A 12691-nucleotide genomic window follows, 5' to 3' on the forward strand; every position below is an offset into this window, starting at 1 on the left:
GCCTTTTATGCCGCTGTATTTAGCGAAGACAAGGACCAGGAATTGTTGTGGGTGGATGACGGTCTGGCAGATATTTGTGGCCTGTGATGAGGAATTTCAATGAAACATGGTCTAATGGTCACATGTGTTGAATTCCTCAGAGATACATGCCTCATTCACTTTTATAAATGTGAGGTAGTCTACATTGTCATGAGCTAGGCGAGTGCGCTTATCGGTCACGATCCCCCCTGCTGCGCTGAACGTTCTTTCGTACAGGACACTGGACAGGGGGGCAAGCCAACAGTTCCATTGCAAATTGTGCAAGCTCTGGCCAAAGGTCAAGCCTGCCCACCCAGTAGTCCAGGGGTTCATCATTCCTCAGAGCGTCCACATCAGCCGTTAACCCGATGTAGTCGGACACCTTTTTTTATGCTCCAACATTTGAGCCACAGAAGCTTGCCTTTTTCCAGAACAACGTGACGGCAGGATCATGGAAGGTGGAATGTTGGACAACTGTGAGGAAACAGGAGAAGGAGAAGAGGCTGGACTGTGAGAGCCTGGAGTGTGGCTTTGTGGGTTCTGACGGTGCTGCTCTCACTGGGCTTGGTGATGGGATTTCAGGTGCCTTCTTAAGGCGGTGGTTCCTAGGTGAGTGTTGGGCTTACCACGACTTATGCGTTGACTGCAAAGGATGAAAATGGCAACACTGTTTTCAGCAACAGACACATTAAAAAAAGCCCACACTGTACATGGTTGATGGCTCGCTCCTGATACATTTGCAGTTTGCTTTGTACCTCTTGTGCAATGCAAGTTCTGTCTGCCTCTCCTCCCTATCTGCCGGTCCGTCAGTCCGCCAGTTCTACAAATAATTGGCCAGTAACTGTTGTGACTGTGTGTAGCACAGTTAACACAGCAAAATAGGCCAAATTTTTTCAGGACTAAAATACAATCTTATAAAAGTATACTGTTAAATAACACCCACTTCAATATGTGGTATTGGGGGGCCATTGGTGTATCACACCAGTTCAAAAAATTGGCCAGTGAGTTTGGCACTGTGTGTACCAGACTTAACACAGCAAAAGAGGCAATATTGTTGCAGGACACAAATACACTTGTAAAAGTTTACTCAGATAACACCCCACTTCAATATGTGGTATTGGGGGGGCCACAGGTTTATTACAACAGTTCTACAAATAATTGGCCAGTAACTGTTTTCACTGTGTGTAGCACTGTTTACACAGCAAGAGGCCAAATTTTTGCAGGACTAAAATACACTCTTAGAAAATTATACTGTTAAATAACACCCCACTTCAATATGTGGTATTGGGGGGCCACTGGTCTATCACAGCAGTTCAAAAAAATTGGCCAGTGAGTTTGGCACTGTGTATCAGACTTAACGCAGCAAAAGAGGCAATATTGTTGCAGGACACAAATAAACATGTAAAAGTATACTCAGATAACACCCCACTTCAATATGTGGTATTGGGGGGGGGGGGGCAATTGGTCTATCACACCAATTATAATACATTATAAGTGCTTTTGTCACTGTGTGTAGCATTGCTGCAGAAACGCTCAGTCACCACCACACCTGTCACAATGCTGCACAGTGCACAATAATACTACTAATCCACTATAATATGCTTTCTACAAAGTATATTATACTGTGGATTACCCCCCCCTTTTTAGTGCACTGCACAGCAATACCAAAACATTTGCAGCCCTTTAAATTACTTTTGTGGACATTAACAGAGCAATTTGTGTCACTGCTGACAATCTCTAACTGCCCCTAAAGCACAGACGGGATACCTGTCCCTATACTGAAAAGACTGTAATAGACCTATACCGACATTGCAGCCCTTTAAATGACTTTTGTGGACATTAACAGAGCGATTTGTGTCACTGCTGACGATCTCTAACTGCTCCTAAAGCACAGACTGGATACCTGTCCCTATACTGAAGAGACTGTAATAGACCTATACCGACATTGCAGCCCTTTAAATGACTTTTGTGGACATTAACAGAGCGATTTGTGTCACTGCAGATGACGATCTCTAACTGCCCCTAAAGCACAGACTGGATACCTGTCCCTATACTGAAGAGAGACTGGACCTATACCGAAATACCAGCCCTGAAAAGGACTTTTGTGGACATTAACAGAGCGATTTGTGTGACTGCAGCCGATCTCTAACTGCCCCTAAAGCAACGACTGGATACCTGCCCCTAAACTGAAAAGATACTAGTAGACCTATACCGAAATACCAGCCCTGAAAAGGAATTTGTGGATCTTCACAGCGCTATATGTGTCTAACAAACTCTCCCTCATGAGCACAGCAGACCTCTCCCTACACTGGCAGAAAGCGGAATGTGAAATGGCCGTCAGCTCAGGTCTATTTATAGGGTAGGGGGCATGTCCATGTGCTGGAATGTTTCAATTGGCTGTCCCGTTCCACCTGACGGCTGTGTCATGGGTCATAGTTCTCCCCAATGTAAACTAATATGGCCGCCGCGAACGACGCCATGTGTTCGCAAATCTGGCGGGTAGCGAACAAGCAAAATTCGCCAATAACCGACCGCCAGGCGAACCGCAAGGCCATCTCTACTCAGGACCCACTTCCTGATTGGCCAGGAGGAGAATCCGTGTGACAATAGCGGAGCACTACAGCGTCATTTCCTGCAAACCCCCGCGGACCGCACGCCGGCAGCGGACATGGAAGTGAAGGGACATGTTATGCTGATTAATGCCAATTTAAAAGCTACCTTTGTGAGTACCCTTTTTTTATCTTGAGTATAATAAAAACCTTATGGGCTTCACGATGTTCGGCTTCTTCCCTTTCTTTTAATACGTTATTGGGGAGAGAAAGGAGAGGAACCAAGAAGGAGCCATATATTAGAGATTGCAGTTATCCATCCATCTGGTCAAGGGAGATCCTATGTACCCGTGAGGCTGCATTTACCCCTTCATTTGACCAAGAAACATCATACTAAGGCTCAATTACATCCTTAATCTGGTGAGTGCATCCCCATAAGGGGTCTTTTCCTGAAGAGCACTTGGGCACCTTTTTGGATTTTGAGCACCTTTTCAGCACCTTAGCTTCCACGGAAGAATATTTTTTGGACTGCACCTTCATATATTTTGCACTTTATATAGGGTTATATTTTGGACACTTGATTTAACCTATTGTTGCACTTTACCTACTTATATCCAATGATTTTGCATGCACTTAATTTCATATGAATTTTAATATTTTGTCACAGTATATGGACTTTTATATATAGCACTTATTATAGTTTTAACCTGTTAGCGCTGCCTATATGTTTTTAGTTTTCTTTCTGGTATTTTACCTAGTAAGCAGCAGCTTCAGGATTTATCAACTTATTTTTTATATATTTCTTGTCACATATTTACACATCACAGCGCGGGTAATAATTTACTGTTTTACAAATAGCGAATATTCATTCGCTATTGTCACACAACTGGGTGGGCACCCTTTTTTGAAGCCTGTTAGAGCCTCTGGCTCTAATGACTTGCTTCAGAAAAAAAAAAAACCCCATTGAACTCCATGCTTCCGGCGCCCTGCATGTAGATTAGGGGGCCGGACGCATGGATGGGGGGGGCGGCGCCCCTGTGCCCCAAATGGAGGGGCCGCCCCTGCACTTACGAATCAAATTGAAGCCAAACTCCAGGTCACACTGCAGTTACAGCAACAATTCTTTGTTCCTTTTAGCAGGGGTCTTCAAACTATGGCGCTCCAGTTGTTCAGGAACTACAATTCCCATCATGCCTAGTCATGTCTGTGAATGTCAGAGTTTTACAATGCTTCATGGGATGTGTAGTTTGCAACATCTGGAGGGCCGTAGTTTGAGGATCCCTGTTTTTAGGATAAAGGTTTTACATAAATAAATAAGCACTCCTGCCATAGGTAAATGGTATGTCTCAACAACCCAACTGATACATTTGCAGTGGAGCTTGTTCTATTGAAAAACAGACTTGCTGGATCATTGGATGAAAATAAAGAAAAGCTTAGGGGCCCATTTACAATGAATGGACAGCTGCCAAACAGTTAAACCACAGTGTTTACCTGTTCTGAAGCTGTCTGTTCCGACTGTTGTAGGGTGCAGTGTGGTGTGGAATTTTTTTTCTTTTTTTTTTTGTAAAAATTTTAAAAAGTGACACTTCATTCATATCACTTACAGCAGTGTGCTGCCTTGCTGTACAGTGTCATGCAATTCTGTACAGTGTGCTGGGATAAAATGCAGCATGTCTTCATTTTAGTACAGATTGCTGCAGCGCAAGTGCGGACTGCGTTTTAATGTGAATAGGACACATATGCCTCGTTTCCACTGAGCGGAACGGTTCGGGTTGGTACAGTTTGGAAGGGTTATAATGGTCCGGCCTATTCAGGTGAGCATTTCCACTGCAAGTCTGGACTATTATCTGGACTGTGCTTTTCGTTTGATGTGAGCATTGACGTTTTCTTGTCCGTGGAATGTATCGTGTGACGCCAGTAGCTCCACCCTAACTGTACCGTACCATTTCCTATGGCCCTACATCTGAAGGAGGACCAGGAATGATGCGGTTTGGTTCGGTTGTATGGGCCACTTTCATAATGGAAACACTCAAAATAGCGTACCGTACCGAACCGACCCGAACCGACCCGCTCAGTGGAAATGAGGCATTAGGAATCATTGTGTCACAGCGTTGACCAGCATTTTACATTGCAGTAAAACACTGATCACTGCACATAGTGTGAATTGGCCCTTAACCACTTTACCGCTGCTCACTAGAGCTCTACTGTGGCAAAGTGGCTCTTGTAGGTCTGACGACGTAGACCTACGTCGCCAGACACTCCCCCTTCTCGGCGACGCGCGCGTGCCCTGCCGGAGGCTCGCTCCCGCTGTATTCAGTCACAGCGGGAGTCGGGCCAGGGGAGGAGCAGCGGCGATCGCCGCTGCTCTTCCGCGATCATCGGGGAATCGAGTCTGGAGATCCGCCCGCTTGTGTAAACAAAGCGGGTGGATCTCCTAAGTGACAGGCAGGGTCAGATTGCAGGGTTCAGCATAGCTGAACCTGCGATCTGTCCCTGTGTCACATAGTCACCTCCCCCCACACATGTCAGTAAGCACCAGGCGTACATTAACCCCTCCCTCTCCAATAAAATTAACCCTTTCCCTGCCAGTGTCATTTTTACAGTAACAGTGCATATTTATAGCACCATAGTAATGTCACTGGTAACCCCAAAAGTGTCAAAAATGTCAGTCAAGGGTCCGATATGTCCGCCGCAATGTTGCAGTCCCGCAAAAGAAATCGCAGATCGCCGCCATTACTCGTTAAAAAAAAAACCCACCAAAAACGACAGAAATCCTTCCCTTAGTTAGTAAACGCAATAACTTTTGCGCAAACCAATCAAAATACGCTTATTGCGATTTTTTTTACCAAAAATATGTAGCAGAAAACAAATTGGCCTAAAATGATAAAAAAATTAGATTTTTACATTTTTTTGGGGGGGAATTTCATATAAAAAAATGTGAAAAATATTGTTATTTTTTCAAAATTGTCGTTTTTTTTTTGTTTATAGCGCAAAAAGTAAAAATCACACAGGTGATCAAATACCACCAAAAGAAAGCTCTGTTTGTGGGAAAAAAAGGGCATACATTTTGTTTGGGAACGGCGTTGCACGACCGCGCAATTGTCAGTTAAAGTCGCACAGTGCCGAATCTCAAAAAGTGGCCCAGACGTAAGACAGCAAAATCCTCCGGTGGTAAAGTGGTTAAAAAGTAAAGCAATGCAGCCACTACATCTAAGTATTAGTAAGCTGCAATATAAAAAAATATATACATTTTGGGTTTAATACTGCATCTAATTACAAAAAAAGTTTAGATTTGCACATAAATTCTATTTTTTATGTCTATGTCATTATCCAACAATTATTGTTTTCTGTGTACAGTATATAACCTACAGCAAAAGCAAAGTAAGAGCGAAGCTTATTTGTGGCTATGGGCAGCACAAAGTTCTTCCTTGACATATTTTAGTACATGAGGTCCAATGCAGACAATGACAAGCTAAAATAAATTCCCTGGTATGAGCATTTGATATTTGACTCCAGATCCACATATTTGCAGAGATTTCTGACTTTAGTTCTTTAATTTCCCTGGACAGCCTCTGCAACTGGTATCAGTAAACAAGACTGGACAATTACATCTACATGAATCTGCAGTACAGAGATGTTTCTTGGAATGTGACGACCACCCAGTCTATGTGATCAGCGTGATTGGAAAAAGACAAACAGGAAAATCATTACTAATGAATTGTTTTATGAGAGCCCTTCGTAATATGGTAAGACTGACAGATAAGTAACTTCAGTTTTATACTATAGATTAGTATCATTGAAAATTATAGGAAAGAAGAAAAGTTGTGCTATGAACATGGTCATTTCAAGACAAATGGTCTTTTTGCCCCTTTGTTAAAGCTGAACTGCAATGTACTTATCTGCTATCGACCTCTCCATTAATGTGATGTTTGCTTTATATCTCTCTAATCAAAAATGGGATTGGGTAAAAAAAACTTGAATATGCAAATAAATGGTGAATTATTACAATTTAATTGCATATTTAAGTTTTTTTTACTGCATCCCATTTTTTGATTATATGAGATTTGGTGATGTAATTAGAGTCCACTTGATGCGTGTAATTTTATAACAATCTGGGACTTTGTAACATTCTGCTTACCCATTGATTATGTGCCTGTGTTTATATGTCTTTGTGTAAATCCCTGGATTTCTAAACTACTGTACAATCCTTTGTACGTTTATAAGACTCGGTTCACACTAACGCAAGCATAAGTCACCCCATGACGGAGCGACTTTTTACCGCGACTTTACTGCGACTTCAGTGCGACTTCAGTGCGACTTGTGAATTGTTTAAAGCGACTTATATGATAGACGACTTTGTATTTGGCCAATCAGAATATGATGTGTTGTGACCTAATTCCCCTTTTCTGTTTTGTTTTACTAATTTCCTCATTGCCCACCAGTGCCACGTATCAGTATCCACCCGTGCCACGTATGTGTCCACCAGTGCCACTGTCCACCAGTGCCACGTATCAGTGTTCAACAGTGCCACTACCCATCAGTGCCACGTGTGTGTCCACCAGTGCCACGTATCAGTGTCCACCAGTGCCACTGCCCACCAGTGCCACGTATCAGTGCCACAAATCAGTGCCCACCAGTGCCACATATCAGTGTCCACCAGTGCCACTGCCCACCAGTGCCATGTATCAGCGCCACGAATCAGTGTCCACCAGTGCCACGTATTAGTGCCACATATTAGTGCCACGAATCAGTGTCCACCAGTGCCACATATCAGTGCCATGTATCAGTGCCACAAATCAGTGTCCACCAGTGCCACGAATCAGTGTCCACCAGTGCCACGTATCAGGGTCACGAATCAGTGTCCACCAGTACCACGAATCAGTGTCCACCAGTGCCACGTATCAGTGCCACGTATCAGTGCCACGAATCAGTGTCCACCAGTGCCACATATCAGTGCCACGAATCAGTGTCCACCAGTGCCACGTATCAGTGCCACGTATCAGTGCCACGAATCAGTGTCCACCAGTACCACATATCAGTGCCACAAATCAGTGTCCACCAGTGCCACATATCAGTGCCACGTATCAGTGCCACGAATCAGTGTCCACCAGTGCCACGAATCAGTGTCCACCAGTGCCACGTATCAGTGTCCACCAGTGCCACGTATTAGTGCCACATATCAGTGCCACGAATCAGTGTCCACCAGTGCCACATATCAGTGCCACGTATCAGTGCAAAGAATCAGTGTCCACCAGTGCCACGTATCAGTGCCACGAATCAGTGTCCACCAGTGCCACATATCAGTGCCACAAATCAGTGTCCACCAGTGCCACATATCAGTGCCACGTATCAGTGTCACGAATCAGTGTCCACCAGTGGCACGAATCATTGTCCACCAGTGCCACGAATCAGTGTCTACCAGTGCCATGTATCCGTGTCCACCAGTGCCACTACCCATCAGTGCCACGTATGTGTCCACCAGTGCCACTGCCCACCAGTGCCACGTATCAGTGTCCACCAGTGCCACTGCCCACCAGTGCCAGGTATCAGTGCCACAAATCAGTGTCCACCAGTGGCACGAATCATTGTCCACCAGTGCCACGAATCAGTGTCTACCAGTGCCACGTATCCATGTCCACCAGTGCCACTGCCCGCCAGTGCCACGTATGTGTCCACCAGTCCCACTGCCCACCAGTGCTACATATCAGGGTCCACCAGTGCCACTGCCCACCAGTGCCACGTATCAGTGCCACGAATCAGTGTCCACCAGTGCCACGTATCAGTGCCACAAATCAGTGTCCACCAGTTCCACATTTCAGTGCCACGTATCAGTGCCACGCATCAGTGTCCATCAGTGCCACAAATCAGTGTCCACCAGTGCCACATATCAGTGCCACATATCAGTGCCACGAATCAGTGTCCACCAGTGCCACTGCCCACCAGTGACACGTATGTGTCCACCAGTGCCACTGCCCACCAGTGCCACATATCAGTATCCACCAGTGCCACTGCCCACCAGTGCCATGTATCAGTGCCACGAATCAGTGTCCACCAGTGCCACGTATAAGTGCCACATATTAGTGCCACGAATCAGTGTCCACCAGTGCCACATATCAGTGCCACGTATCAGTGTGACGAATCAGAGCCCACCAGTGCCACGTATCAGTGCCACGAATCAGTGTCCACCAGTACCACATATCAGTGCCCCGTATCAGTGCCCCGAATCAGTGTCCACCAGTGCCACGTATCAGTGTCACGAATCAGTGACCACCAGTACCACAAATCAGTGTCCACCAGTACCACGAATCAGTGTCCACCAGTGCCACGTATCAGTGCCCACCAGTGCCACAAATCAGTGTCCACCAGTGCCATGTATCAGTGCCACTTATCAGTGCCACGAATCAGTATCCACCAGTGCCACATATCAGTGCCACAAATCAGTGTCCACCAGTGCCACATATCAGTGCCACAAATCAGTGTCCACCAGTGCCACGAATCAGTGTCCACCAGTGCCACGTATCAGTGTCCACCAGTGCCACGTATCAGTGCCACGTATCAGTGCCACGAATCAGTGTCCACCAGTGCCACATATCAGTGCCACAAATCAGTGTCCACCAGTGCCACATATCAATGCCACGTATCAGTGCCACGAATCAGTGTCCACCAGTGCCACGTATCAGTGTCCACCAGTGCCACGTATTAGTGCCACATATCAGTGCCACGAATCAGTGTCCACCAGTGCCACATATCAGTGCCACATATCAGTGCCACAAATCAGTGTCCACCAGTGCCACGTATCAGTGCCACGAATCAGTGTCCACCAGTGCCACATATCAGTGCCACAAATCAGTGTCCACCAGTGCCACATATCAGTGCCACGTATCAGTGTCACAAATCAGTGTCCACCAGTGCCACGAATCAGTGTCCACCAGTGCCACAAATCAGTGTCTACCAGTGCCACGTATCAGTGTCCACCACTGCCATGTATCAGTGCCACGAATCAGTGTCCACCAGTGCCACATATCAGTGCCACAAATCAGTGTCCACCAGTGCCACGAATCAGTGTCCACCAGTGCCACATATCAGTGCCACAAATCAGTGTCCACCAGTGCCACATATCAGTGTGACGTATCAGTGCCACGAATCAGTGTCCACCAGTGCCACGAATCAGTGTCCACCAGTGCCACATATCAGTGTCCACCAGTGCCACGTATCAGGGCCACATATCAGTGTCCACCAGTGCCACGGATCAGTGCTGCGTATCAGTGCCACGTATCAGTGTCCACCAGTGCCACGCATCAGTGCCATGTATCAGTGCCACGTATCAGTGTCCACCAGTGCCACTGCCCACCAGTGCCACTTATCTATGTCAAACAGTGCCACTCACACAGACCAGGCAGAGATAATGGTATATAGGAACTGTAGGCATGGCTGCAATGTGGGGAATGCCTGGCTAATCTCTTTCTTCTTCCTGGAAAGTCTGATAACAAGTCGCTTGACAAAAGATAAGGCGACTCCCATTGAAGTCTATTGGCACAAGTCGGATACAAGTCGCCTTGAAGTAGTACAGGACCCTTTTCTGAAGTTGGAGCAACTTCAGTAGTGCATATTAAGACGGCTCTCATTCATTTACATTGCATTTGTTATGACAAGCGACTTGGGGCGACTTGAGGGCACACAAGTTGCCTGACAAGTTGTACTAGTGTGAATGGAGCCCAAAGGTCCTTGTTTTTAAGGGGTAATAAAATAAATTTACGTCTGCTGCAGCTGTGAGCTTGGTATAGAGTTTAACATCCAGCAATCAGTTTTTAAGTAGAAGTGATCCTGGTGGCTCTAGATTTCTTTGATCACTTTTCTGCTCTCCAAAGGTGCCACTAACTCGCAGTGGTTTTGAGGCTCTCCTGTACCTCTGGGAAGCCCAAGGGCTCTTTCACATGGTCTGCCTCCGTAGGCGGATCCGTGCTGCTCAGCAGGGGATCGTAAACACAGATCCCCGCTGAGCAGGAAGGTGACAGATCCCTCTCCGCTCTGTGTGCGGAGAGGGAGATGTCAGAGCCCCATGCATCTCTGTGGGGGAATCGGATGAGAGTGGACCGCCTGTCTGCTCTCATCCGATCCCATCCGATCCGATCCCGTGGACGGATGAAAAATAGGGTTTCCATCCGTCCGGATTTCACGGACAGGATCAGATGCAGATGGCAGCGGGTGTCAGCGGACATGTCTCCGCTGTCACCTGCTGTCCCATAGGGATGCATGGGGGATCCGATCAGATCTGCCTAAAAAACGCACTAATCGGATCGCTCGTGTGAAGGGGCCTAAGAATGCAGTGAATCCACTTACAATTGAAAGCAGGTGGAGATTGGCAAACGCCCGTTCCCCAATCTCCTCTGAGACTAATGAACCTGAAAGATGTGTATTACATCACTTCCTGGTTCAGGGCTATCCTTCCTTCGCTACTGTAGCTGGGGAATGAGCTAATCAAGCACAATCTGTGCTTGACTTACTGCAGTGGAGGGCAGAGAAGACATTGGGGGTCTCAAAAACCCCTGATGTCTCCATAAACTTGACCTGTCACCTGCCCCTGTTATCATATAGAGGGGTTGTTATCTACCTTGTGATAGAAATAAAGTTAAATGAAAAAGCATTTTAAAAAAGGTTGAAAAATTAATTATATTAAAAAAAATTTAAAAGCACCCCCATTGGTCCTGTAGACACCACAATGCATATGCACAGCATGTGCATGTAAACATGAATTGCCCCACATATTTCAGATATTACCACAAACGTCAGAATGAGAGAAATAATTCTAGGGATATAATTCATTGTTAAATCTTATCTGATTATCTGTATAGGCTTTTAAAGTGTCACCTATGGAGAATTTGGGTACCATAGATTTTTGCAATCGGTGGCTAACTAACACAGTGTTCTGGGTGTCTTGAGATGGCCACAAGCCAGTTACATTACAGGCAGACCCAACATCTTCATCATGGTGGGGTCCAAAAGGTGGTGCAGAAGTTCAGCTGATCTGGAAAACTGCCAATGGAGCTCTCTTGGCTCTGCAGTTAACAAGGAATATTGACTGAGCAAAAAATATGTTGATAAAAGGAAAAAAATGTTTTCGCTTTTCTCTGAGTAGAAAATATGTTAATTCTTCTAGGACAGTATCAAGGAATTGAAGCATGATAGGAGTGGGAAAACTGGCTAACTGTTTTTTATTTTTGTTGCCAGTGTCCAATTATCTTGTAGGCAGCAGAATAACACATATTTCTCAAAATTGTTTTTGATTCTGTGTTTCTTAATCCTCCAAAATTTTGGACACGTCTGGTATATTCAGAGTCTGAAGAGGTTAGACATTTTATGCAGCTGGCTCCTGAAATTCATTTAAAAGTAATCTGGGTGGCTGTAAAGCTGCTCAATCACTTTTGTGGCACTCTTGGATACCACCACCCTTCCTTACCCTGCCTGACAAACCTCCCCCTGCTATGTGGTGCACCTTCTGCTTTCACAATGGTGAGTAGAAGAAGCCAGGGGTACATCCACACCATGATCTCAACTGTGATCTCAACTGTGCAGTGTGAATCCAGAAACAGAGTGTTTCCACATTCATGGATCTTTCATTTAAAAGTCAGATGCACAGTAGGCCAAGCACAGTCCAGAACAAAGGGCAGGGGAAACATAAGGGGTGGTCTGTTAGGGGGGGGGGGGTTGTTAGCCCCATTGCAATAGCAATAAAGTTAGGTGCAAATAAAACATTATAAAAGAAGCGTAAATTAAATTTAAAAGAATAAATAAACAAAAGCACCCCCGTCATTCTGCACACATACAAACACAAATGAAAAACATGTTATATGGTGCCACGCAGGCCAGAGTGAGAGCCATAATTTTAGATCCCTCATTTGCAGTTAGCTCTAAACTGATGAGCTCTAAAGGCATTTAAAACATAATCTATTAATCATTTTGAGAACTGTAATTTTTGCCATTTTGCAGGTGCAAACAGATTGGAGGCTTGATATACAGTATTTGGTAACTACCAGTGCTTTTATCTTTGTGAGTTTTCATGGTGTTACAAGGGGTAGATCTATTTTCTAAGGGTTTCTAGTTAGAAAAGTGGAGAGTTGAGCCTG

General features: G+C 45.4%; 1 protein-coding gene across 1 annotated transcript in view; it reads left to right on the forward strand.

Moving 5' to 3' along the window:
* The window catches only part of LOC309552782 (uncharacterized protein), a gene marked incomplete at its 5' end in the record, with an annotated part of 120690 nt that overhangs the window by 69585 nt on the left and 38414 nt on the right, over positions 1 to 12691 (forward strand). The window contains one exon of the mRNA XM_082253696.1: positions 6137 to 6313. Coding sequence (XP_082109822.1) covers positions 6137 to 6313 — 177 coding nt within the window. The remainder of the gene's footprint in view (positions 1 to 6136; positions 6314 to 12691) is intronic.

Source organism: Pelophylax lessonae, assembly GCF_965119305.1.
Source record: "Pelophylax lessonae genome assembly, chromosome: 4".
NCBI lineage: Eukaryota > Metazoa > Chordata > Amphibia > Anura > Ranidae > Pelophylax > Pelophylax lessonae.